At 46.9% G+C, this 27131-nt stretch overlaps 1 protein-coding gene across 1 annotated transcript in view; it reads right to left on the reverse strand.

Moving 5' to 3' along the window:
- Mcoln2 (mucolipin 2) overlaps window positions 1-27131 on the reverse strand; it is a 47155-nt gene that overhangs the window by 8533 nt on the left and 11491 nt on the right. Inside the window, exons 2-11 of the mRNA XM_032896549.1 lie at window positions 21509-21668; window positions 15555-15728; window positions 13587-13740; window positions 10793-10877; window positions 10582-10678; window positions 9711-9810; window positions 6178-6290; window positions 4246-4395; window positions 2126-2227; window positions 1882-2004 (exon numbers count right to left, since the gene is read on the reverse strand). Of these exons, the coding sequence (XP_032752440.1) occupies window positions 1882-2004; window positions 2126-2227; window positions 4246-4395; window positions 6178-6290; window positions 9711-9810; window positions 10582-10678; window positions 10793-10877; window positions 13587-13740; window positions 15555-15728; window positions 21509-21668 (1258 nt within the window). The remainder of the gene's footprint in view (window positions 1-1881; window positions 2005-2125; window positions 2228-4245; window positions 4396-6177; window positions 6291-9710; window positions 9811-10581; window positions 10679-10792; window positions 10878-13586; window positions 13741-15554; window positions 15729-21508; window positions 21669-27131) is intronic.

Raw genomic sequence — 27131 nt, forward strand, 5'->3', positions numbered from 1 at the left:
TGTGACGCTGTGATTTATTTACTGTCTGGGTGACCGCAGAAAATGCCTTGGTACTTCAAGGTTCTTACTCTCCATTAAGGATGGTACTGTCTCACAGGGACGAGAAGATGAGGTATGGTAGCTCTGACCTCAAAATGACCCCAAAGGCACATATGTTAAAGGCTTGGTCTCCAAACTCTAGCACCATTGGGCACCCTTAGGAGACAGCGCCTATGGGAGACCTCTGGGGATATGTGAAGGGGTTGTTGAAACCCAACGCCTCCTGCTTCCCTCTTTCCTTTTGGATACTGTGCAGCAAACAGGCCTCCTCTGTCCTCTCCTGCCACGATGCACTACCTGGACACAGGCCCTAAGGCAATGGGGCCAAATGACTCTGCACTGACTCCAAGAGCTAAAATAAACCTTTCTTCCCTAAGAGTTGGTCTGTCAGGCATTTTATCCCAGTGAGAGGAGGGACAGAGCAAGGGAGATAAAGAACTTGGACACGGGGCCTAACAGAAGGCAAAGAATAGAAGCCATTCAGTAAACGTCAAACAGTATGAACTTCGAACCTTTCAGAATAATGACTTGGGACAGAACTGCACAGAGCGTGTGACAAAGGACATTGGACCACTTGTCTGGCTGTCTTGGGACCAATGGTTGGATGAAAGCCTGTTTGGGCCCAATATTTATTCCACACAGTGCAACAGTGCCCTCTAGTGACAGAGAGGTGAAGCTGCTCCAGGAGCAGGAGGCAAGCAAGAGGAAGAAAAGTGCTAATTCTCCCAAGATTGGTAAGACAGTGAGGTCTCCATGTTAGAGTCATCATATCAAAGAGCAATCTTTACCCATGAGTCACCTTCAAAGAACTGACACGAGACAGGGACAATGGATAAGATCTTAGGATTGGCTGCTATGCTGGAGGCTGCCTCTTTGCTCATTGTACTGTTTTTCCAGAAAATAAGATCAGGACTGCTTTTGGACACATTAAATGTAACGGACAGTGAACACTGGTGTCCCACATTGAGGTTTGATTGGATAGGACAGCAGGGAGGGTCTGAGCCATGTGTGTCACTCACTCTGTGAAAAGCTCACAAAGTGAGCTCACGTAGTATTTTGGTTAACATCAAGGTCAGAATTTAGGGTTGAACAATTGTCGGGGGGGAGAAATGCTGAGAGGTACAATGACCCTTTTCACTGTTTGGCTTGGCATATGGCCTCATGCATTTCCAATCAATTATATCATGGTTTTGAGTCAAGGTCTCCTTCTGTTCCTAGGCTAGCCCAAAATATAGCATTTAGCCCAGGCTAGTCTTGAACTCACAGCACCACTTCCTGAAAGCTCTTGGGATTGACCATAGCTTGACCATATGCTTGACAGTCCTGGACTTAGGATAATGATGGAAAGGAAACGTAGTTAGAAACTCAGCTAAGACACAGACCTGAGACTGTCCAAACCACCCTCAAGGGTGTGCACGCACGTCAAGACAGATGAAGTGCTCACTGCAGGCAGGGCTGTTACTGTCCTCTGTTGCACTCAGCCAATATGGACGGAGGCCCTAACACTTCACACTAGAGCAACTCTGTCATAATTCCCTTACTTTGTTTTTTAAAGCCTGCTAACAGCGATCCCACAGGTAAACATGGTTCACTGCTAATGAGCTGATGGGGTGCATCAAATCCTCAGCCAGGCTCAGACTTCTCTGAGAGGTGCTCTGGTTCCCACATCCTGATGTCAGTTGAACATCCCCAAAAGGAGAAAACAGAGAAACAGAAAAAGAAACCTTCCGGGTACTGACATGGAGGGTGCGGCTGGAGAAGAGAGGCAGAGGTAAGTGCTGGAGACCCAGGTAAAGGGCCCCACGTGCCCGCCAGGATACAGAAAGAACTGGGGCTACACACCTTCTCGTGGTACGGTCCTAAGACAATCCAGCCGCAGAACGTGTACCCCAGGTAGATCAAACCGGCGCAAGCGCTGAACCGGAGGACTTTGGGCAGGGAGGCCTGCATGGTTAAAATGAGCGCCTGGAAGACAAAGGGGTGGAAAGCTCGGAGGTCGGAGGTCGGAGGTCAGAGGTCGGAAACCATCCAGCAGAACCCGGAGGCGGAGCCCGTGTCAATCACCATGGCGCTTCTGGGAGCTTACATTGTACGTCTGAAAGTAACCCAGATATCGGATGACTCCAACCCAGACAAGGAGCGTCGACGTCCCGAGCAGGATGCTGCACAGGTCATAGTTTGTGAGGTTCTGAGGAAGGAAAAGAAAGCACCACTGAGACGGGCACCCCGGGCCCCTTTAACGATGAGAAGAACCGAGTCTCCCCTGCCTGTGTCTGCCACCCCTGCATTTGCGAGGCTGAGACTACAGATTCAACATGCATTTCCAAGGCCAGCCTAGACTATATAGTAAGTTCTAAGCCAGACTGGACTATGTAGCCAGAGTGAGATCCTGTTTCAAAACAAAAATGGGGGAGAAGGAGGAGGGGGGAGGGGGAAGAGGGGAAGGAGGAAGGGAGGAGGATGGGGAGGGGAAGAAAGAAGAGGAAAGTTTCAAATATTTGGTTTTTATTTTATTTTAGCATTTTAATCGTGAACTTATTCTGAAATAGGACTTGCATTTATCACTGACCTAGGCATGAAAGGGCCCGGTATTTGGCAAAGAACAAGCAATACAGTCCAGCGACTTTCGGAAGCAAACTCCAGTGTGATTTACAGACATATTTCCTGCTCTCAAGAGATTCTAGGCTTCATCGAAGAGACAAACAGCCATTTACTACAATATGCTGGATTCAATGAGAGACACGCTGGCCACTTGTCACAGAGGCCCTCCCGTGGGTATGGCCCGGAGCGAAGCTGGACACACAGCACGAGCTGGAGAGAAGTCTACAGGCTTATGGACAGGGTCAGAACGCGTCCCCAAGGCTGAGATCTGGTATGTGGAATGGTAGTGTTAGAGCTAGGATGGAGGCCAGAGACTTCCATCAGAGGCGGACCCTAGAGGCCATGATGAGGTGGGAGTCACTTCACCCTAAGTAGATCCTGGGAGGCAGAAAGGACGGTAACAGCAGGATGGGTACTTTCAGGAAGACTGCACAGACACTGTACGGCTGGGTCTGTGGGATACAACGTCAGAGACGCAAACAAGAAGGCTGCTGAGACAAGCCAGGCCAGAGAGGAAGTCAGCCTGAGGGGAGTAGAGATGGGGGGGGGGACACTGAAGCCGCGGGGAGCACAGCTGTGTGAGGCTGATGGAGAACAGCGAAGAGAACAACAGCTGAGGGAGTCGGTCCGGCTGTCAGAGCAAAACAAACAACTTACACAACTGCTCAGACCATGTAGACACTCAAGACCCGCGGATCCCTCAGCCATCGGAGACCACACACATCTGAGATGCCTGCACACCTGCCAACGGCTCTTCAGGTGTGCTCAGACGACACACACACACACACACACACACACACACACATACACACACACATACACACACATACATACACAATACACACACACACACACACACACACCTGCCAATGTCTCTTCAGGTGTGCTCAGACGCCGCCCACATACACACACACACACACACACACACACACCTGCCACTGACCCTTCAGGTGTGCTCAGACCCCCACACACACACACACACACACACACACACACACACACACACACACACACACACACACACACACACACACACACACACACACACACACACACACACACACACACACACACACACACACACACACACACACACACACACACACACACACACACACACACACACACACACACACACACACACACACACACACACACACACACACACACACACACACACACACACACACACACACACACACACACACACACACACACACACACACACACACACACACACACACACACACACACACACACACCTGACACTGACCCCGCAGGTGTGTTTAGGAGAAATGTCTGCCCTGTGTACCAGCTGCTTCCTTTGCAACTTACACGAGTAAATAGAGACATCAGAAAATAAATACGAAGCCCATCCCTCAGTCGCCCCAAACTCAATCCCCATTCAAATGATGCTATCACGCATTCCCACAGGGAGTCACCTTCCACAGCACAGCCTCCTGGGGAAGAGCGAGAAGCAGCCTCGTGCGTGCCGCAGGTGAGAGGAAGGAGAAAACGTGAGACGCAGGGTAGTCCCCAGAGAAATCCGTGCCTTACAGCACCTGGGGTCATCCGGGAGAATATACGGTTTTAGATGCCCCTTACCTTGGCTTTGATTTCCATCTTCAATATGGATCCAATTATTGTCATGAGGTCGCTGATAGTGACCAGGACGTACCATCCATTGATGAACTCCCACCGGTCAGCATCACACACGTGTTGTTTGTACTTCTCCAGGAAGAAGTTTAGAAATCTCTACCACAAACATTTAAAAAGCACGTCTTACAAATGACACTGCCCTCTGGAGGCAGAAGGCAAGAGCGAACAGTTCCAAGATGGCAGACCTACCTCACAGGGAGACACAGTGCCACAGACTAAGTTGCGTTGTCGACTCCTGTGTAAGCAAGCATTTGAGCATCTGCCAAATTAACCCAAACACCAAGCACATCCGCTGCCCCTCCAACAGCGATATCCCAGAGTGTGTTCCAAATACTGCAAATGACGCCCTCATTCGAGCTGACTGATGACATCTCCTTGAACTAGGATCCTCCTGGGGTCCAGATGAGGACAATGTGTCCCCAGTGCTGTCCCTGGACTTGGCAGAGAGGGATCTCAACCTTGGATTCAGAATATCCAGAGGGTTGGAAGGCAGATATGAAGTAGGTGTTTACAAAGTGAAAGTCTGGAGAGACGTCAGTGTAAGAGCGCTGGCTGTTCTTCCAGAGGACCTGGGTTCGATTCCCAGCACCCACATGGCAGCTCGAAACTGTAGCTCCAGTTTCAGGAGATCTGATGCCCTCTCCTGCCCTCTGGGGGCCCTGGATGCACATGGTGCACAGACGCGCATGTGTGCAAAACCCTCATAGACATAAAATGAAAGTAAATAAATCTCAAAGAAATAATTTGAAACCAAAGTGGAAATCAAGATCGAAGAAAAGAGAACACGGGCTGTTTCCTGCTCTGAAGATCAGATTTCGGGGTCTTCCCGTTTCCCTAACCCCAGTGGGAACCTCTGACCTCAGGCTAGAGTAACACACAGGTAAGCTGAAGTCAGTAAGTTCTCCTGAGAAAACGTGCTTTGTTACAATTAAACCAGTTAAGAAATCAAATCTAATTATTTTGTATTTCATTATAACTCACTCCTCGTCAAAGTGAATTCAGACTTGAAGATAAAAGATGGAACCCACCCGTGATCTTAGGATCATCCCTATAATATAATTTTTCTTCTGAGAGCTTCTAAATGCTTGAGAGATCACCATAAAACCTGTACTTGTTAGCTCAGTTTTAAGCAGAATGATTATCTGACCCTGGTAAAATGACTAAAACCTTTTCCTTCTTAAAGATTGTCTGTGAGGGGCTGGAGAGATGGCTCAGTGGTTAAGAACACTGACTGCTCTTCCAGAGGTCCTGAGTTCAAATCCCAGCAACCACATGGTGGCTCACAACCATGTAATGGGATCTGATGACCTCTTTTGGTGTGTCTGAAGACAGCTGCAATGTGTTCATATAAATAAATAAATAATAAATCTTAAAAAATATTGGATGTGTGTATATGTGCCTGTATGTTCATATGCACATGTATTATGTGTGCACATGTATGTGTACATACATGTGGAGGCCAGATGTAGAAGCCAGGTGTCTTCAACCACTCTCCACCTTTGTTTGTTTGTTTGTTTGTTTGTTTGTTTTTAAACAATGTCTCTCACTGAACCTGGATTTTGCCAGACTGACTGGCCAGTGAGCCCCAAGGACTCTACCATTCCATCTCCCCAGAGCTGGGACAACAGGCACTCACAGCCCTGTCTAGCTCTTTTCTGTGGGTGCTGGGACTCAAACTCAGACCCCCATGTTTGCATAGCAAGCACTTTACCAGCTTGCCTGTCACACTAGTCCCCACGGCCTCTTCTTACTTCCTGTGCCTCAGGGAAGTAAAGAAAAGTAAGAAAGGAAGGCATAGCCCAGGATCCATAGTTCCCTTGATTCAGACTAATGCAGGCTGTAGACTGAGTGGAGAGAGAGAGGAGGAGCCCTTCTTACCTTCCTCAGCCGCAGAGCAAGAACAATGGATCTTGTGCACAGGATAAGGGATGCCAGGCAGATCGCAATGACAAACACATCAAACACCAGGACGTAGTGGGTGCTTCTCTGAACTGCAGAGCAAGGCAGGATGCAAATAAAGTTAAACACATCTCGCACAAGTTGTGCAGAATAAGCTTTTCAGCAGATGGCAGTCCGAAGGGAAATTCAAAGGAAAGCCGCTTTTCCCTTGTTGAAAGGATAGCTACCAGAAGCAGTATCATACTGCACTCATTCAGACGTCCACGGAGAAGCTGACACACCCTGAGGGGAAGAGCCACGCACTTACAAATGTAGGCGGTGTTAATCAATGCACTTCAGTCCTTTATAAATATTTACTGCAGAACAGAATTCAACAGAATGCGGTCCGGTTGGGCTCCATTCAGAAGAGGCCACTGTGGCCTGCGTCGCTTCACACAACGGCACGGAAAACGCGTTTCCCTTATTAATAAGAGAGCAAATTTAAATGCCACACTGAGAAGCCCCTCAGCTTCAGGGCCCACTGTCCCTCTAGAGCACCAGTCTGACATGCTTTTCCTGCACGTCAGCACCAAGAAAGGAACTCTGGGGACGAGCGAGTGAGTAGAGTCGCGTGTTTCCTTTGGAATGCACAGTGGCAGGAGAGTGTGACAGAGAGGGACAGATCTGTAAGTGTAGCTGCTCTCAGACTGCACGGTCCACACCCCTGGTGCTGGTCTCCCCAGCCACACTGTGACCACACCGGCCTCCCTCATCCCTGCCTGGGGGACCGTCCACAAGCCACACACACGTGTACTTGGCCAGAATAGTGCTTCACACACACATATTATTTGTTTTGGGGGTCAAGTTTCTGATTTTTCTTTTTTATTGATTAATTCTGTTGCTTGGCAGTTTTATACGTTTGTGTAATGTATTCTGGCCTCCGTGCTCTGTCCTCTTGGCTCCTTCTCTTTCTCATCAATACCTAATCCCCTTCTCAGATTCATGGTCTGGTTTGTGACCCGTCTGTGTGACCATTAGTCAGAACTTTGTGTTGGAGCCTGGCGGGGGTCACGGACGGGCATCCAACCGAACATAGTGGTTCTTGCCTTTCTGAATCTGTGTGTGCGGTAGGTCCCCTGAACCCCTCCTCCTCCCGGGTCTGACTGTCCACCGCCCGATCTCATGCATTCCCGGTGAAGGCCTTTGACTGTGCAGCTGCTGAGTCTCTGAAATGCTTTGGAAATGGCTGCGACTTGCCCAGGTGATACCATTTCACGGCCTCCCTCCTGTCCCTCCACTGCCTTCTCCCCCCCCCCACTCCTCCTCTCTGCTTCTTGGTTGTAGGTTAAGGTGTGAGCCCTCAGCTTAGTTCTCCATGTCTGTGGTCTGCTCCACACCTGTCTGTCATGATGGACTCTCATCCCATAAGCCCCAGTAAACTCCTCCTTTCACAAGTCGCCTTGGTCATGGTGTTTGATGGCAGCAACAGTCAAGCAACTAACACAATAACCTATGCTGAATGCAAACTAGTGAGAATGCTCCTGCCTCAGCTTCCCAAGTGCTGGCAACATCCAGTAGCCATTGATTTCTTAACCCCATTGAAGCCATCTTGCCTTGAAGAAACATCTCCCAAACCTGAGTTTGGAAAACACTGGGTCAGAATTATTCCCAGCCACTCTGACTAGGGACAGTCCTCACCCCACTCACTACACCCTCCCAGATACCTGATGCTTATAGACACTCTACCACTGTCTGCCTGAGGGACTCTGACTCAGTGCTATCCGATCTTACTAACTCTCAGTCCTGCAGTAAATAAACACCATTACACCCCATCACGACAGCCCTGTCCACCTTCTAAAGCCTTGTGTGGCTGGCTATACACTTTAGCATATAAGATATAAGTTCTGGAGATCAGAATGCCCCTCAGGATGCAGGTGAGGTGTGGCCGAACCTGGACATTGCCTGTTTTCGTTTTGAGGAAATGTGGATAACTGTGGATAGTGCCAAGAGGAAGCAAGCAGCAGCCGGGAAGCTGGGTGGGTGAGTAGAACATCAGAATACTTGGGCAATAGCGACCAGAGCCCACCAGATGTCGCCTGACTTTGTCTCACAGTCAGAGCTCTCAGTCCACCACACAGCGGCATAACCCATCTCTTAAACTGATTTTAGATCAGTTAGATTTTTAGTAACTTCACAACCCCTCGCTCTATTTTAAATGCATGTTTTCCTAGTGATGAGGTCGAGTTTCTAAGACAGGGCCTTAGGAATCGCACATTTTAGGTCTGTGAGACATGTGCTTCTCCCTGTTGGCCACACGGGGGAGCAAGAGTTCTTCTGTTCTGTGCATCCGTATTTTGGGGTGTGTGGAGGGAATCATTGTCCCGGGAGCTCTGTGGTTCACTTTGATCCTCATGGTGACTATTGCAAATCACAGTTTATATGTGGCAAAGGCTACTACCCCCCCCCAAACATATAGCTTCAGCCTTTGCTTGAACGTGAGGGTTACGATGTTGGTGCTGCTCTTTGAGTTATCTGCTGTGAAGTAGAAAATCCATTTTAGCATGCTTCCTTAAGAGGAATGACTGAGCCCAAAGCTAGAAAAGAAAAAGAGAACTTCAAGATCATCAGCCATTGTACAGCTGAAAAGGAATAAGCCACCATGGAGTAAAAATCACATGACTCATGTTTTGTCTTTCTGGTCATGTGGTCCTAGTGAGTTCGTTTTAATGGAGCTCGCCAGTTCACCATGCCCAGCATCCTTCAGTGACACTGCCCTGACGACTAATAATCAAAACCGGATCCACATATCTTACCCTCCTCTTTTGGCTTAGGCTGGCCCTGAACTCAAAATTCTCCGTGTGTCTTCCTGCATAGCTGAGGTATGTGATGCCAGACCCAACCCAACAAGGTTATTTAAATATGTGGCCCATAAGGTGACCGAGATGTCCCCATGTTTATTCAGGTTCACCCTGGGGTCTTGACTCTTCTGCTTGGTCCGAGGCTTTGCTCAGAGCACACCTCCTCCAAGGGTCATTTCATGACTCCCCTGAGCCCTGGTCAAATTCATCATTTCCCTTCTTGCTGAAGCCTTCCATACCTCCTCAGCTATCCCTACTCATAACACACCAGAGATCTGGTCACATGGGTCTATCTCGCTAAGGCTTTTCCTTCTCACTGGAGACAAGCAACTCTGATGACTTCTGTTCCCAGCCCTCAGCACCAACACCCTCAATAGATACAGCCATTGCTCTTGCTTTGCAGAGGAAAACTCTGAAACAGAGAGGCCAGGCAATAGATCCAAGCCTCCAGCCATGATGCACAGAACCAGAATGCAAGCCCAGGCCATCCGGCTGCAAGGATCAAACGCCCAAACCACCGACTCAAGAAGCGATAAACACTTGCTGACTTGGCCTGGCGTTTGAGCTGTGTTTCTGAAACTTCTCCCCCACCACCTTCCATACCAACCACATGGGTTCTCTAAGTCCCCCAAACTTCCTCCAACCCACGAAGGACAGACTGAATGGCACACTTACGAGACCCAGATAAGTTCATGTGTTTACATTCTTCTATGTTGGCCTCGCTGTTAAAATAGACTTTGATTTTTCCACTGTGGGCCGTGTTGTCGAAGGTAATCTAGAGACAGAAACGGAGAGGTTACAGTCCAGCGAGGCGGGGGTCGGGTGGGAGTTGTTGGGAAAGTCAGCAGCACCCAGATGGAACTCTGACACAGAGATTGCAGGGATGAGAATGCCTCTGCATGAGGGTTCTGGTCCAGCTGCTGTTGCTATGGTGAAACGCTGGCCTTAAGCAGCTTGGGGAGGAAGGGGTTTTAATTCCAGGTCATAAAGTCACAGCAGGAACTGTAGAACATGCCACGGAGGAAGTCTGCTCACTGGCTTGCTACATTCAGCCGGCTTCCTGGTCCAGCCCAGGACCTGTCCAAGGAGAGCAGGGCCTCTCCTGCATCAGTGAGCAGCCCAGAAAGTGCCCCACCGAGATGCTCACCAGCCAGTCTGATCTGGGTAATCCTTCAGTGAGCACACCCTCAGGCCGCCATGGGCTGTGTCAGGCTGACAGCTGAAGCTAACCAGGAGGATTTGTTTATAATTTTCTTTTAATGATTAAAAACTATAGTGTAAAAGGTGAAGGTTTTCTGTGGGTGCTGGGGATTTGAACTCAGATCCCCACGCTTTCCGTATCAAGCCACCTTCCCAGCCCAGGAGTAGGGTTTTAGAGAGTTGGAAAGGACTGGCTCCAACCTCACAAGAAACAGTCTCTCCGTCAGGCACCACACCATCACTGAAGCGGCTCCAGCACAGTAACATCTAATGTCAGTAGGCTTATCCTCTTCTACAAAAGCCACAGGGAACAGAACAGAGGCTGACATCAAACAGAGACACTTGCCGTATTCTGAAAGAGGTAACAGTCTGGTACCTCTCGGGAGTGAACTGCCTGTAGGTCAATTCCTTTGAGGGCAAAGGAGATATCCACTTGCACGAGCCTAAATAAAATAAAATACAGGAAAAGGGATAACGGTCAGCGTCACTCTCCTTGTCTCCATGCCCCTCCACCCAGGCCTCCTCTCCTGGGTATTGAGACTCGATGCTGTGTTTACCGATGAAAATCCAGCCTGAAGAACGATGCCTGTGCCCAGTCCTCGGGGTCCTTGGTGAGCACCTGGAGGTCCAGGTGAGTGCAGTCTAGAGCAATGGACAGACAGGGAACGGTCACTCCTGGCCGGAGTCTGATGCTGAAATGAGTCCAGCAGCCATTGGGTGAGAAGGACCCTATGAACGTCTCAAAACGGCAGCCAGGAAATATCAACTAATTATGACGTGGAGCACAGTCACCCTCCAGGTGACCACCTTCATCCAAGGACCATGTCAACATGGCCAGTCTGGAGAGGAAGCAGGCGTCAGGTGCCTCCTGCTACGATGCTCTGAGAAGGACATGTCACCTGTGCGATATTTCTTCCCTAGCTGTGGTCGTGATTAAACTAAATGCACAGCAGAGGCTGGTCTTCTCCTATAAATTGTAGTGCTCCTCAGAGTATGGATGGAAGCATCCGTGAGAGGAGCTCTGTGAGTTCAAGGTTAGCCTTGTCTTGGCTCACATAGCAAGTTCTAGGCCAGGCAGGGCTACGGAGCCCTCCGTAAAGATTAACCTCTGAACAGTGTGGCCCTGTGCCATTGCTTCACAGGACAAGGAGGAGGAGGTCCAGAGGCAAGCATTGGCAAGGCCGTGGAGACGGAGACCGGTGTGAAGCCCATGCTACGTCTTCGTCTGCTATGCTGTCTCTGGTGTGGAGAGGTCTGGACCTAGAGCAAGCTGGCTTCCAATGGGTTCTCTGGATCGCTACGCTTTCCTAACATCGACTCCTTATTTGCTTCAGTATCACTTAAGATATGAGGGGCTTAATAAAAATGTGCTATCCTGGGCCAAAAACAGGGGCACAGAACTGAATGGACAATTCCACAAAACAGGGTGCTATGGGCAATGTGCTATGGCCCTGTACGTTCTCTGGTTAATGAATTGCTCTCTTTAATCCTCAGTGCAAACGTGAGAGGCAGGCAGTGCTGGTGCCATGTTATAGGTGAAGAAACTGAAGCAAGGAGGTCAAGAAACTTTTCTATGGTTGCACAATTATCTGCTATCAAGATGTAGACCCACCCATTCTTGCCTCCATGTTACACCAAGACTGGCCCTTCTTCTTGGTTTTAGATTCCTTTTCTGGCATAGTTTAGCAGAAGTCTGCTAATGAGGTAGACCTGCACGGGTTGACCTTACACTGAAGGAAGCCCCTTGACTTTTCCTTGAACTGCAGAGAGCATGATCCTTCTATGCCCTCAATGCCAACGACTACCTATGTAGCTAACTCACTTGGTGGGCTAGCCTCGGATCTAATTCACAGATAATTAAGTGTCCATTGATAAACAAGAAACAAACTCAACTTGGTCTACACAAGCAGTTTTGCATGTTGAGTTTCAGCCCACTGGGTGGCAGGCCAGACCAGTTGTTTGCATTTGAATACTGAAGGATGATTTAATATGTAGCAAAGGGCATGTTGCATTTGCAAGCCATATGATTTAATATGTAGCAAAGGGAATGTCACATTTGACAGTGGCTAAGACAGGGCAGCATCTCCTTAACTGCAAGCACACCCCAAGGGGATCAAATGTAACCACATTACACCATCTGGAGGCCTGAGTAAAATCAACCCACATTTACCTCACTCCCAGGCTTTCTCTAGTGTCTGCAAGAAAACTAAGTATCAGGTGTTTTTTAAAAAAAAACCTTCATACCTTTCAATGAGCTGACAGATTCTTTTGACGGGTTATAATTAATAAGGTAAAAGAATGCAATGAATACAGTTAGGTAATCTCTCTTAAGATCAAATTCCTGGTCAACCTCTCTCCATCTACTCTAAAATATTCCATATACCTTTAGAAAGAAAATGAACAAAGTCACCACTGGGAAATAAATAAAACCTGCTTTTCAGTCCTGATCATCTGCCCTGACCATTGATACTGACTTTGGCCTGTAAGCAACCCTGACCAACTCATTGGTTCACTGAGCTGGTGGCTGGAGTCAGTTCTCTGGTCTATCATTGGTGCCCTATCTGGGATGAATATAAACTCCTTCACATCTCCTAGGAAAAGCCATACAACTACTACGCCGGTCTCAGGTGGGCAAGGCTACAGGGCATGAAGACCAGGAACGTTTCAGTGGTGGCGGATTCCCCTCTCAACATGGTCTCTAATGGCCGCCTGGTAGTCAGACACTGCATGGGGCAACCCCACTTAGTGACTACTTTCAGGAGCCAGAGCCCAGAACACACTTGTTCACACATGGGTTCTGAACAGCCAGTTCAAGGAAACACATGAAATCTCCATTCTGTGAGGGGTCTTCTTGTGTTACCAAAAGACCTCAAGATCAGAATTAGAAATATGGCTGAACAGGCTTTACGACGCCATCATTTAACTAAAGCCCACCCCATTCCTAGGACCTCTCCTCCTGAACTACCAGGCGCTTGAAAGACAAATTGGGTTTAGCTTTGGTCACCCAATGACAAGGAACAAACCTGATGACATGGTCACAATTGTGATTCTGGAACATGGGCAAAAGTGTCTATGGCTAAGAGCACTTACTGCAGAATTTTAAAATGTACCAAAGTGATATGACAAAGAGAAACAGTGGTCCCTTCCCAGCTCCCTTCCCAGGAAGCACGTGATTTCCTGAGCCAAGGCCTTTGGAGGAGGCCGAGAAAATGGCAGGCTGTGTCAGGGGAGCCTGTTCCACTGAGCTCCACTGGGCTCCACTGGGCTCCACTGAGTTGCTAGCACATGGGGGCCATTTTGCTCATCACAGGAAATGGCAAAGTCACATGGTGAAATGGTCACTGGAGTTACCTGTCTCAATGTCACTGTCAATGTTCAGGGTCTCGTTAGAAGAAAACATGGCCCCGCTCTTGTAGTGCTGCTTACAGAATCTCAAGCCAGTTCTATTGTCTTCACTTTTTCCATAATCAAGGGTGGCCAGGGAAATGTTCTTTAGATGGAGATACTGTTTTTAAAAACACAGTTAAATTGTAGTTAAATAAACACACGGGTTCTTCAAAAGCCATAAATCGCACCACATGGAGTGGCTTCTACCTGCTTTTATTGCTTATGCAATGCTTTTGGGGAGCAGTGACCAGCTTCACACAGCACAAAGGCTATGTTTTCTTTAGTTGAACAGGGACTCACAGAACTCTATACCAAACCAATATCCTGTGGGGACATTGCCAACTCCTCCCAGCCAAAACCAAGGGCTCACTTCTCTCTAAGACTTTATCTCACAACAGTCCCCCTTGGTTCTACCTATAAAACCCAACTGGCCTCCAGGCAGTTTCCAGGGCCTGAGGACATTTTTCTACTTCTGGTTGGTTAGTTCCCTCTTCCTGGAACTCCATCTCTATCTGCTAGGTTCACACCTTCGAATCTTGGTCAAACGTCACCACGACCGTTTGACTTAGCTCCTCCCAAGTGAGACTCCACTGAGCTCATGAAATTTGTTAACAGATACCACAACTTCACTTTGTACCTAATCATTATAACACAATTAATTATGTGTCAGTTAAAACAAAACAAAAAAAACAGCTAGTGAAAATTAGAAACTTAGGAAACTGCAGACATCCTTCTCATAGCAGAAGTTCCCCCATCTCCTTCCTTGGTTCACTGAGGCCTTGAAACATCCACATGTCACAGATCACGCTCACATGACTAATACTCTTACATTAGCACAGTTCTGCTCTGGCTCCTTCACTAATAGGGCCTCACTAGACTCTGTCTTCATTTCTATGACTTCACTAAGAAACATTTACTATATTACAGAAATGTTATAACTACTAACAGTTTCAAGAATATTACAAAAAACAAAACAAAACAACAAAAAAAACTAAGTATGGTGGACCAGGCCTTTAATCCCAGCACTCAGGAGGCAAAAGCAGGTGGATCTCTATGTAGTAAGTTCTAGGCCAACCAGGGCTATATAATGAGACCCTGTCTCAATAAAACGAAATCTTATCTACTTGGCTAACAATTAAAAATTTTAGTCTTACAAGAATTTCAAGACTCTGTCACTTCTCCCACAGCCTTCACATGCTGTGTTCACCAATCCTAAACTATCACAACATGGTCTTCACCCAGTTTTAACCAAGGTTCCTCCATATGACTCCCACCCTACCCAAGGCACCATTTCTTCCTTATCGCTGCCAGCAAGAAATTCAGCTGTGCTTAATAGCATGTTTTGGGTGCTCTGACATTTAAGGAGCCAGCCTTCAATACTACTCATCTTATTTCTCTTCATTTATTTAGCTTTCTCTTCTAGACAGGCCATGATCTCATCTTTCTATTCCATGCTACCTCATCAATGTGTGGTGCTTGCAAAACACAAGGAACACAAGTATTTATTGAATTAATGAAAGGGGGGACACTACCCCTAAATGTTCTCTTCATGCCTACCAACTTCACAGAGTATCAAATCCCATGTTCTCAATATCTAGCTAGGATTGTTAGTGCTATAATATTACATTTCAGACCACCACAGACCTTCAGATTTGGTTTCAAACCTACACCAAAACTGATTTTATAACCTCTTAACTCTTTGTTCTAAGATAATTTCCCCCAAAGCAGTGGTTCTAAGTCAATAACCTAGAAAGATTAAAACCTAAAGAAAAAATTAAAATGGCCAGGTTCTACTATCAGTGCCTGAAGGAACAGTAAAGGTCTCTGCAGGCCATACGAAATTTATATGAGATAGCAGTGTTTACTGGTTTGCTGAGACGACACAGTCACAGATCTATACAGTGTTTACAGTAGGTTGTTTAAAACACTTGCCTGCTTTATAGCAAAAAAGATGCTCTCGTAGGCGTCCTCCTGGGTGTATATGCTGCAGCTGTAGTCATCTTCATCAACTCCAGAAAATCCTTTCAAAAACAAGTGCTTAAAAGCAACAGTGTTATCTTCTTTGAAAGCCACCACCAGTTGGTTACCTAAGCCAAACCGAACAAGCTACAAAAGAAAACAGGAATGGTGGCTTTTACCCTTTACCAGGGAAAGAAAATGGCTTCTGATCCTTATCAATTCTCACCTCTAAGCATCTGAAGAAAAAAAGTATCCATCCCCTAATTTACACAAGAAGAGCAATGTTGTCAACAACAGGGGCCCCAGAGGGCCCCAGAAGAGGGCCACCTGGTTGAGCTACACCAGCAGTACTCAGTAAAAGACTGTGTTAGGACTCAGAAAACATTCCAAAGACAAGTGCTTGGACATGCTCAGGACCTTGAGCTGAAGAAGCAGCCTTAAAGCCAGGTTTCCCCCAGCTGCCTTTGGAAAGACAGAACTGTCACGTGCTTCTCTGTTTCATCAGGCAGAGAAGAGCAAATGACTCTAGAAAAGACAGTTGACACCACACCCAGGACTTTGCTCCAGGATGCCTTCAGGACCTTTGCTCCCTCATAAATCACTTACTGCTAGGCACAACGACCACTCCTATTATACTAGCATTCAGGAGACAAAGGCACAAGGGTTGCTGTGAGTTCAAGGCCAGCCTGGTTATATGAGACCTTGTTTCATATAACCCAAAAGTGCCCTAAAGCTAAAGACTCAAAGGCATTCTTCACCAGGAGCAAAAGTTTTCCTCTCAGACGCCATAAACGGGAAAAACAGCTAGGACCAGAGTTTTATAAGAAACCAGAAGCCTACCCACAACACTCAGGCATGCATGTACACAAGCCTGCTTCCCCCTTCACACATATACTACATATGTGCACGTGCCTGCAATGCATGCCTTCACCCCTGCACTAGTCACACAGAGCACACTCTCATTCAAAGCTCCGCCCCCACCCACATATACTACACTGTAGCGAAGTCAAGCCTCAGCAAGCTACTCTCACATCTGGTTCCCACTTTCCAAGCTGTCTTAAAAATCAAGACTCCAGAGTGTTTCATTTGGGTGCTCACCCAGCCAAATTCTCAGGGCACCTTGAACTGTTTCTCACATATAAAACCAGGAGAGTGGATTGGGTGGCCCTGTCGTGGTCATATCCTGTGTCACTCACCATACAACGATCCACACAACGATCTACAAACCAAACAGCTCAGACACTGAGACTAACGAAATTGGCGAAGGCTTCCTTCCCAACTGCTCAGGGTTAGTTTTTATATTTTGTCTGGTTGGGTTTTCCCGTGTGTGTATGTTTGTATGCAAGTTTACATGTATGTATGTGCATATGTGTGTGGAGACCTGCAGGTTACCATTGGGTGTCTTTTCTCTGCCTTATATATTTAAGTAGAGTCTCTCACTTGAACCCAGAGCTTGCTGGTTTGATTAGTCTAGCTAGCCAGCTTGATCTGAGGAGAGGCCCTGTCTCTACCTCCCACGGCAGGGGGATCACAGGCAGGCCGCTATGCCTTCCTACCTCCACTTACATAGGTGTTTGGGATCAGAACCCTGGTCCTCACAGTTACACAAGGACCCTTCACCCACTAAGCCGTGTTTCTAGTCTTCTTCTATAACCCTCTGGATCCATTTAGTGTTGAATGTGGCATTATATCTTCTTCATTTTTAAAGACTGAATAAATAAAACTATAGCCACTGTGTTTTCAGGAACTGCTACAGGCCGAGACTCACACTAACACTGTCTTGTCCACTACTACAACCAGCCCTGGTTATCATGTCACTGCCGCAGCTCACCCTTTACTCTACAAAGCTCGTAACTGGACTCCAATAACTAATGCTTTACATCGCTAATAACCTCATGAAATTGCCCTCCCTCACCCACCTAGCTAGAATGGGAGCCAGGCCTAACTCCAACGCTTTCTTACTATGCCTTAATAAAGCCATGCCTTCTGACTAAAAACTTTAATAAAAGGTCTCTGGGAAGAAATGGATATTTAGTGCTAGCTTTTCAGAATTATAAGAGCAACACAGGTACACTTTTACACCATTAGGATACTCGTTATTTCCATAATATCACCTAGTCACATCCCTCAAATACCAATAACTGGGCACTTACTACAAACACGGTTTCTAAGAAAAAAAAAATCAGAGGGAATACCTGAGTCTATTCCAACCAGTACTGGAGAAATCACACGGCCTAAAGCCAAACGCTCCCAGCACCTGATGCTGTCAATGGCGCCTGCAGGTGATGTCAGTGAAAGACAGGTTGCCTTTTGAAAGCGAAAATAATAAACTAGGGAACCAACACAGGGCTGTTTGGAAGATGCAGAAGAAGCCAGCCAGTTCCCGACAGCCTGAGCAGTAGCCCTTGGATGAAACTCTCCAGCCATTGTATGCAGACTGGTCTTTTCCAAGCTGGGGTACAGTGAGAGTGAGGTACAGTGAGAGTGAGATCGTGCACAGTACTGAGCAGAAACTCATCACGGAGTACTGGGCATTCTGATTGTGTGTGTGTGTGTGTGTGTGTATTACATATTATATATATATATTTATATTTATAGATATATAATGCATTGTCACTTCCATTACACTGGACTCCAAGAGGAAGAAGCTCCCCCCCCCTTTTATTGTAGCACCGTAGAATCAGAGAGGGAATGAAGACCCAACTGTCACCATCAAACAGAGCCGAGTGCTGGATGAAACACCACTGTACACATGTACAACCTGAAGTTGGGCCACAGACTCAGGGGGGCCATCTAGAAAGCCTCTAGAAGTGTCACATCTGCCTGTCACTGAAGCCTGTTCATTCTCTCACCCTCCTTGCCACACTCTGCCCAACACTGCCCGCTGACTCTAGATGCGGGGAAATTTGACGCTGCCTTCCCGAGGTCACAGTGAAGAAGGAAGAACACAAAGTGTATGGACAGGGAATGGACAAGCTGATCAAGACTGGGGCATACACTTGGCTGATATTTAAAGCCACTGCCTCATTGAAACTTAAAGCCATGAACATGGTGCTGAGATGGTGGCGTTGTGACCTCTGCCTGGAACCTCTCTCTCTGCGATGACAAACAGGAAAATTTTCTGGTTCTCTTGTTCCTGGAACAAACGGATGTCTTCATACACCGGCCAGCCTCACCAGGAAAGGGCTAAAATTGCCAACGCTTCTCTAAGGAAGCATGATCCTGAGCGGGAAGTGGCATAGTAGTCTCAGGCCTTGACAGGACAGGGGTCAACAGAAGTGAAGGAGGATGGTGTCAACTAAGTGACTATTTTCAAAAAGAGAATGACAGCAAGAAAATGCATCTGCGTGCCACTAACGAGATCTCAAGATTTGCTGAGAACAAGAATCAAAACACACACAAACACACACACACACACACACACACACACACACACACACACACACACTGCTTGTTAAACGTAGTCTGGCAAATGCAGTCATTATGAAATCCATGTAGGAGAAAACGTACTGTGCCCAGTAAAAGCACGCCACTAAACAGATCTCAAGATTTGCTGTGAACAAGAATCACACACACGGGAGGCGGGGGGCAGACAGACAGACAGACAGAATGCTCGTTAAATGTAGCCTGGCAAATGCAGTCATTGTAAAATCAGTGTAGGAGAAAGCATACTGTGCCCAGTAAAAGCGAGATCGCATGTGATTGGCGCCAGCGATGTGATGGGAAGATTGACCCTCAGGAGAGAACACAGGGGCTTCCCTGAGATCATAAATTACTGCAGAGCACAGCAACTGGTTTGTTTGTTTTGTTTTCCTAAAAAGTTTCCTGCTGTGAAACTCTGACTAAATGCCTCTCATCTCTTCAGGGTCACTGACCTAGGAAGCCTTCCTACCCGTGAACCTGGGAGACAGAAGCTATATCCAGAAGACAGCAGGAAAGAACAGGAAGCCTTCCTACCTATGAACCTGGGAGACAGAAGCTATATCCAGAAGAAGACAGCGGGAGAGACCAGGAGTACAGTCCCACCAGGCTCAGGTCCCAGCTCCTCAGGGAACCAATGCAAGGGCTGTAAGTGAATTGTTGAACCCTTTTGTCCCAGTTTCTTCACCCATGAGCTGAACAATTATGGAGCAGAGAGAATAAACCGAATTGGCACCTATGAAAACCTCCTTACGTTTGGTAGCGGCAAACACTAGCCTGTGATCTATCGGCAGCTGTACAAGGCACCTACAGTGTGTCACCATTTCGCTGCCCTGTAAGTGACATGTTTCTTCCGTGGTTTAAATCGGAGAGCAGAGCAGATAGAAACAGGACTCAATGGCGAGGAGCACTTGCTGCTTTTGCAGAGGATCAGAATTTGGTTCATGGCACCCACACTGGGCAACTTGCAACCAGGTTTAATGCCAGCTCCGGGAGATCTGCTGCCCCCTCTGGTCTATCCAGGTACTGCGTCCATGCGTGTATACGCACAGACACTTAAAAACTAAAACAAATCTAAGTCAGAGGTAAGAGACTATGCTAGAAGAGCCTCGAGCCTGGGGAAGGCTTGAGTGGGTGATATTTTGAAGAGGAAGTCGGTGGGATATAGCAGCATCGAGACTAAGGAAGTCAAATTAAAGGCGGCCATTGTTTTTATGCCCATGTGAGCTACAACTTTAGTGACAGAACTAAATTAAAACATCAAAATCGAAGCACGTTAGAAAACCGGTAAATAATGAGCGAAATCATTTCTTCATCTTCTGAGGAACCCTAACAATAAAGAAGACCCTAACTTATAAGTCACCAAGACTAAAATCTGAAAACCAAGAATGGGCAAGTGTAAGAGAGTCATCTTCCTTACTGCACCTTGATGCTGGTCTTGCTGCTTCCAAAGTGACTGCTTTCCTTTCCTCCTTCTTTTAAAAAATGATTTCTACTTTGTTTTATTCTATTAGTGTATATGAGTGTTTCTGCCTGAATGTATGTCTGTGCACAGCATGCATGCCTGGTACCTACAGAATTCAGAAGAGAGTTTCAGGTTCCCTAGGCCCGGAGTAAGATATGGTTGTGAGTCACCATGTGGTTGCTGGGAATTGAACTCAGGTCTCTGGAAGGAGAGTCTGTGCTCTGAATCTCTAAGCCGTCTCTCCAGCCCCATGGCTTGATTTTCTTGCAGCTGGATGAACTGGAACAGCGTGTCAATCAACTCAATGACCCTTCCCCCCCCTATGAACTCAGAGTAAGGCTGCAACTGCGCTTACTGAAGAAGCTCTCTTGTACCAAGACGGAGGCGTCCTTTAAACCCTTCATATTATATTCCAGAAAAATCATCCCTACAGTTTTGGGTTGATGGCACCAGTAGATTATGTACCAGTGGACCCAAAGACCCCCACGTCAGTACTGTTTGTTTTGTTTGTCTAGATGCGTGTTTCCAAGGTAACCACCATCAGAGAAGTTGCCACAGATGAGTTCAATGTCACAGCCAACAGCTACACAACTCTAATGACCATTTCTGCTCTCTTGACAACCTTAAATCAAGGTCCAAATGTACAGCTCACCCACTCTTGAGAGCGCCCAGTAGTTAGCCCTTACCTGAGGACAATGCTCGAGATAGGAGAGAAAAATTAGCATTTTCTTTATCTGAGGACTTTCAAAAACATTTTAAACCAGGCCTGAGGGATTTTTGAGAACACCTTGATGCCTAACCTCACGTGGGTCAGGGGATGAGGGGATTTAGAAGGCCCTTCCTCATGGACCTTGTCTTATCCTGTGGAGATGTGGCCTCATGATCCCTTATCAAAACCAGGTCATCTGAATTGAACTTCGACCTGCCCTCTGCCCTCTGGAAGAGGTTTGGTTTTAGATTCGTGAACTTCCGTGGTGTGAGTCTTGCCGACCGACAAGCAAGGACAGGATAGTTGGAAGGGAAGCGTAAGGGTGTGAATTACCTGTGTGGTTACCATGACTATCTTCAAAATCTGCAAGGCCAGTTTCCATGGGATCTGGCGTCTGGCTCGGTATTTCTCACAGGGACTCATGAAGTAGAACTTCAGGTCTTCCCTCAGACATTCTTCCTTCACCTCAGAATCAAGAGACGCCATTGCAGCTCTGCCAGAGAAGACAGGTTTTAAATACCCCGGAACAGCCTGCTTCTCACAAACTCCGGGCCTGCATTTCCTGTTCATATCCTTCACCCCGTTAATTCGACAGACACAGAACCCTCAGACCAGTGAAGCTCATGTCCCTAGAAATACAAACAAGGGCTCCACTCCTTTGCCACCTGCCTTTGTGCATAACCACCCAGTTCCCTCGAAATGCCTACTAGCAGAATTAAAATTGCTGTCTGCCGTTTCCCGCATCTTAACATGCAACACTGTTCCTAAGGAGTTAGAAGAATGCGTGAGTGAAAGGGGGGCCAAGAGCATGGGGGTGTGAGAGTTTCTCTGTGTGTGAGTGTGTTGTACTGATACAATCAAGATGGGATGCTATCAGGAACTTTGGGTTGGAAGTGACTGACATTTGATACACGGCAGTGGAGGACTATTGAAGGACTAGCGGGTCCTTGCCTATAACTCTGAGAAGGATTATAGCCGCCATTTAGGAATGGTGTCAATGCTTACAAGACTCCAGCAGAGAGAGTTACAGGGGATGGACATGATGGTGACACATTTTTAGCTGCAGGAAATTGGCAAAGAGGAGAGATTTACTTTGAAGGTGTAAATGGCTCAAGACAATTAGAACACCAGCTCTCTGGCCATGGCCAGCTAGAGTTTGACCAACTTGCTTGTCAACACCAGACTCATGCTGGACACATGATTCACGGAGGCCAGAGACAATCAATGAGATGTGTTCAAACAACTGAGAGCATAACTGATGAGACGCGTGGGGATTATTTTATTTTTAAATTAAGTCTCCAAACTGAGGAGTGTAAAGCGTGCTGGGAGTATAGGAACTATTAATGCCCCTATTTTCATTTTGCCTAAAACCTAAAAACATGAATTTTATTAATAATGAACATAGAACATGAACATAGACTACATGTACAGCACAAGTTGATCTTTGGATACTATGCATACAGCGTAATGGAATAACATAGATTTCACAGTAGAATGTTATCAGCATGCTCACCATGGGACTATTGTGATAAACTTCTCCTGTTTGGACAAGTCAACAAAGATCAGAGATCGTAGATGAAAAACACTGTCTGTGGTGTTTCTGGAGGGACTCTCACCATAACTGGAGGAGTTTGCAGAGACTGGAGCTAGCCCAGAATGTCAGAGGAACCAGAAAAAGGGTCACCAGCACGCCTTTTTCCAACTGTCTCAGAAGTTATCCGTCTCGAGCTTAAGTCTTGGCGTCTTACGTCCCTTAAAGTAGGGCACGTCTTAAGTGTATGTGCTGCTGGACAGGAAAACTGCTCAAGTAATGGATTCCTTAGGAAGGTTTTGGAACTGGGGGTTGTAAATCTTGTAAATCTGCTTACAGAGACTATTTAAACATCGTCCTGCATGCCTTATGATCTGTTATCTACCTTGACTAACAACTTTAAAGGAAGCTCAGAAAGGCAGGATGGGGCAGAACGTAAACACTGTGGTGTGTGTGGGAAGTCAGAGGACAACTGAATTGAGCCAGTTCTCTCCTTCCACCTTTACGTGGGATTGAACCAGGCTTCCACAGCAACTGCCTTTACCTGCTAAGCCGTCTTGTGGGTCCTGTTTTTCTGCTTCTAATTTGGTAATTTTTCTTTCTTTGTTTTTTTTTTTTAATCTTGCGTCTAAGATTGGTACACTAGGTTAGCTTGAATCCTCCTGCCAGAAATGAGGAAATGAAGAAGAAGGAAGACAGAGAAGGAAAGACAGAGGGAGGGGAGAGAAAAGTGAGTAGAGAAAGAAGATGAGGGTGAGAGGTGGAGAAAACACTCCCCATGTGAAATCCACACTGCTTGAAGGTGGATGGAGAAAACGCCGTAAAGACCCCACGGTCTGTCTAACAGCGAGAGCTCCGGGGGCATCCACCAGATGTCCAGAGCAATGCCAACTGCCAGGCTCACACTCTGGGACTTAAGGGGTGCTTTTATAATAGGGGACCAAGAAACTAGGGCTCACGCCAGATCCCACATGAGCTGACAGCAGAGTATCCTCTCACACATATGTGTGCCCCAAAGCACTTTCATCTCTGGAAATAGGCTGAGAAACCACTCCTAAGGCCACCCCACAGACCAGACTGACTCCATATCCTATTTCCAAAGTAAAGGGGAAATGAAAACGCCAGCCCATCCCCAGACATGCTAGTGGTAAGCCAGACCAGTGGGACTCAGACCTAGGTGACTAGGGTACTTCAAAGTGTGGGGTTGCTTGAATCTGGAGGTTTCAAACTAGAACTTCCCTTTGTGCTTCTGATGACTTGGGACAGTATAATGTGTAAATCGTAAGCTATGACCAGCACCTCTTTAAACATACCCAGACCAGTGGTAATCAGATAACAAAAGACCTTAGAATGCAGCAGAAACCAAGCACGCACAACTGTGTGCACCAGAACTGGATATCTTGGAAAAGAGCCTTGTTGAGACTAGAGAGGTGGCTCAGTGGCTAACGTCACTGACTGCTTCTCCAGGGGACCCAAGTTCAATTCCAAGCACCCGTATGTTGCTATCAACTGCCTGTCTTCAGCTCTAGGAGATCAGATCCAAAACTCTCTCCTAGGCACTTGCAAACATGTGGTGCACAGGATGACAAGCAGGTAAAACACCCATCAACATAAAAATAAGGTGAAAAGAAAAGAAAAGTAGCCTTGCTTGCCATACAACATGGGTAAAACGCCTATAAGATAAACTTTAATAAACAAAATAACTTTTAAATGTGAGAAACCAGCTACTAAATGAGTCTTGTTTTAAAAGACAAAGCTGGACGTTGTGAATCGTATCTATAGTCTCAGCACTCCACAAGCTGAGACAAGAGGATTTGAAGGACTTCCAGGCCAACCTGAGCTACATAGCGAGTTTCAGGCCAGTCTCAGCTATACCTCAAGAAAGAATTTACATATGTGTTTGCCTTGAGCCTGCTACAGGCAGCTCCTTAGTTGGCCTTCTTGACTGATGGAGCACTTACTCTGTGGTCTGGTGCTAGGGACAGGACATGGAGCTGAGTAGGGTCCCTGAAGGTCACATTCTTGAGCTCCATCAGGACAGACTTATGAGCACATCATAATTAAGCAGGCAAGCAAGGGCTGCACCGTGGTTTACCCATGATTCCAGGCACAAAGTTCTGACTCTAAGGTGAGGGGTGCAGAATGTAAGAAGAGCTCCATCTTGGTCATAATACACGGGTGTCAATGCTGCAAGGGCACCTGACTGGGGAGGAGGAGGGACCCACTTATAAGAATGGATCATCTTCCCTGAGCCTGAGAACAGCATCCTCAGAAAGGAGCTTTAGAACCCCAAGAAGATGCCTGTGTGAGTGATAATTTTAGTCAGCCACCATCACTTTAGCTCTTGTGGTGGTTTGAATATGCTTGACCCATGGGAAGTGGCACTATTAGGAGGTGCGGCCCTGTTGGAGTAGGTGTGGCCTTGTTGGAGGAAGTGAGTCACTGAGGGGAGTGGGGGGTGGGGTTGTGGGATTGACCTAGTGCTCAAGCTCTGTCTATGCAGAGAGTCTCCTCCTCGCCGCCTTGGTTCCTTCAGCACCTTGTCTGCCTGCATGCTGCCTTGCTTTCTGCCATGATGATTATGGACTGAACCTCTGAAACTGTAAGCCAGCCCCAATTAGACGTTTGCCTTTATAAGAGTTGCCATGGTCATGGCGTCTTGTCACAGCAATGAGACCCTGACTAAGACAAGCGCTAAATGATCCACCCTTATATTCATGATAAGCTTCTCATCTAGTAAATGTGAAAAGATGTTCTGAATCCTTAGAATCCTGATGTATGGAGAAGCCTTCACACACACACAGAAAGGGGGGAGAGGGGGAGAGAGAGAGGGAGGGAGGGAGAGAGAGAGAGAGAGAGAGATTGAGAGATTGTGTAAGAAATTCTGAACCTAAGCTTGTTTTAGCATGAAGAGTAGTAAACACACGAAGTGTTTGGTCAAGTGAACATCTGGAGAGCCAGCTTCTGCTGGCGACACTTCTGTGCCTTCTAGAGCTCAGGCCACTGAAGATGTGGATGGCAGAAGTACAATTAAGACTTGTCGGGAGCTATATTGATGTACATCCTGGAGCAGAGGGGTATGCACTGCAGCCCAGCAGCTGCAAGAGACATCCAGCAATGTCTGCTCCTGATTCCTTCCCATCCCTAGCCACTCAGTGTTCAATGGTAACTGGTATTACCGTTATCCCAAGACCCTTTAGTAAGAAGTCCTGAGAGTTAGGGAGACAAAGCTCAGTAAAGTGATTGCCTTGTAAGCAGGAACTGGATCTGATTTCCTAGAACCTACGGGAAATGCCAGCTGTAGTTAGCACGCTGTAATCTCATTTCCAGGGAAGCAGAGAGAGGCACCCACAAAACATAGGACACACCTCTGTCTCTGTCTCTCTCTGTCTCTCTTTGTGTGTGTCTGCGTGTCTGTCTGTCTGTCTCTCTATCTTTCTCTCTGTCTCTGTGTCTCTCTGCCTCTCTCTGTGTCTCTCTTTGTGTCTCTGTCTCTGTCTCTCTGTCTCTGTCTCTGTCTCTCTCTCTCTCTCTCTCTCTCTCTCTCTCTCTCACACACACACACACACACACACACACACACACACACACACACACACACTAGCATAGTAGCCTCAGGCAGAGCCAGAAAAAAGAGAGCAAAAGCAACAAGGCTTTTGAAAAACCAAGATAATAAAAAGTATCAAAGCCCAAAAGTGAAACTCACCAAGATTTGTCTGAACTACAGTGACCTTTCAGACTGGTTGCTTAACTAACTCAGCTGTTAAGATGTTTCTAACACTGGGAAGGATTACCAGGAAGAAAACTCTCCAGAAAAAGCTTCCCCTCCCCAAAGCCATGCAATCTCAGAATACAGGAAAGCCTTAGCAGGGTGAGACTGGTTGCTTGGATAATGAAAATACAGAGGAAAATGTTAGTTGACATAATAAATGATCGAGATATGATAGCTTTTAAAAATACATTTCATTCAGATTTTAAATATCTAAAGAAATTTTGGAGAAAAGTAGATAATATTGGGGTTCAAAAATTCTTGTATCTCAAAGGAAAAGTTTAAATGTGTAAATTATTGAAATTTCCCTGATTGTTCATCTTCCCTCTTCCCAGTTTTGCCTGGGGCTGCCGGGTAGGTGAAGGCATCAGTACACAGCATGTTGCTATAGCAACAACAAAGGGGTGCAAACCAAAGGGACAGAAAAACTGAAGATCCTTAGGACTCTCTGGCCAGGAAGAGAGAAACCAGGCAATCCCTTAGGACAAAAATCATTCATTCATTCGACAGGCGAGCTCGCAGCACCCTGTGATGGGGAACGCCAGCCGAGGGATGGAGCAAGAGACCTGAAAACTGCATTCACTCCTTCCCCAAGCACAAACTCACTGGGTGAGGATACAGGAGAGATGCCGCAACTCCCACCACAGACTTAACAG

This window comes from Rattus rattus, chromosome 3 (assembly GCF_011064425.1).
Source record: "Rattus rattus isolate New Zealand chromosome 3, Rrattus_CSIRO_v1, whole genome shotgun sequence".
Taxonomy (NCBI): Eukaryota; Metazoa; Chordata; class Mammalia; order Rodentia; family Muridae; genus Rattus; species Rattus rattus.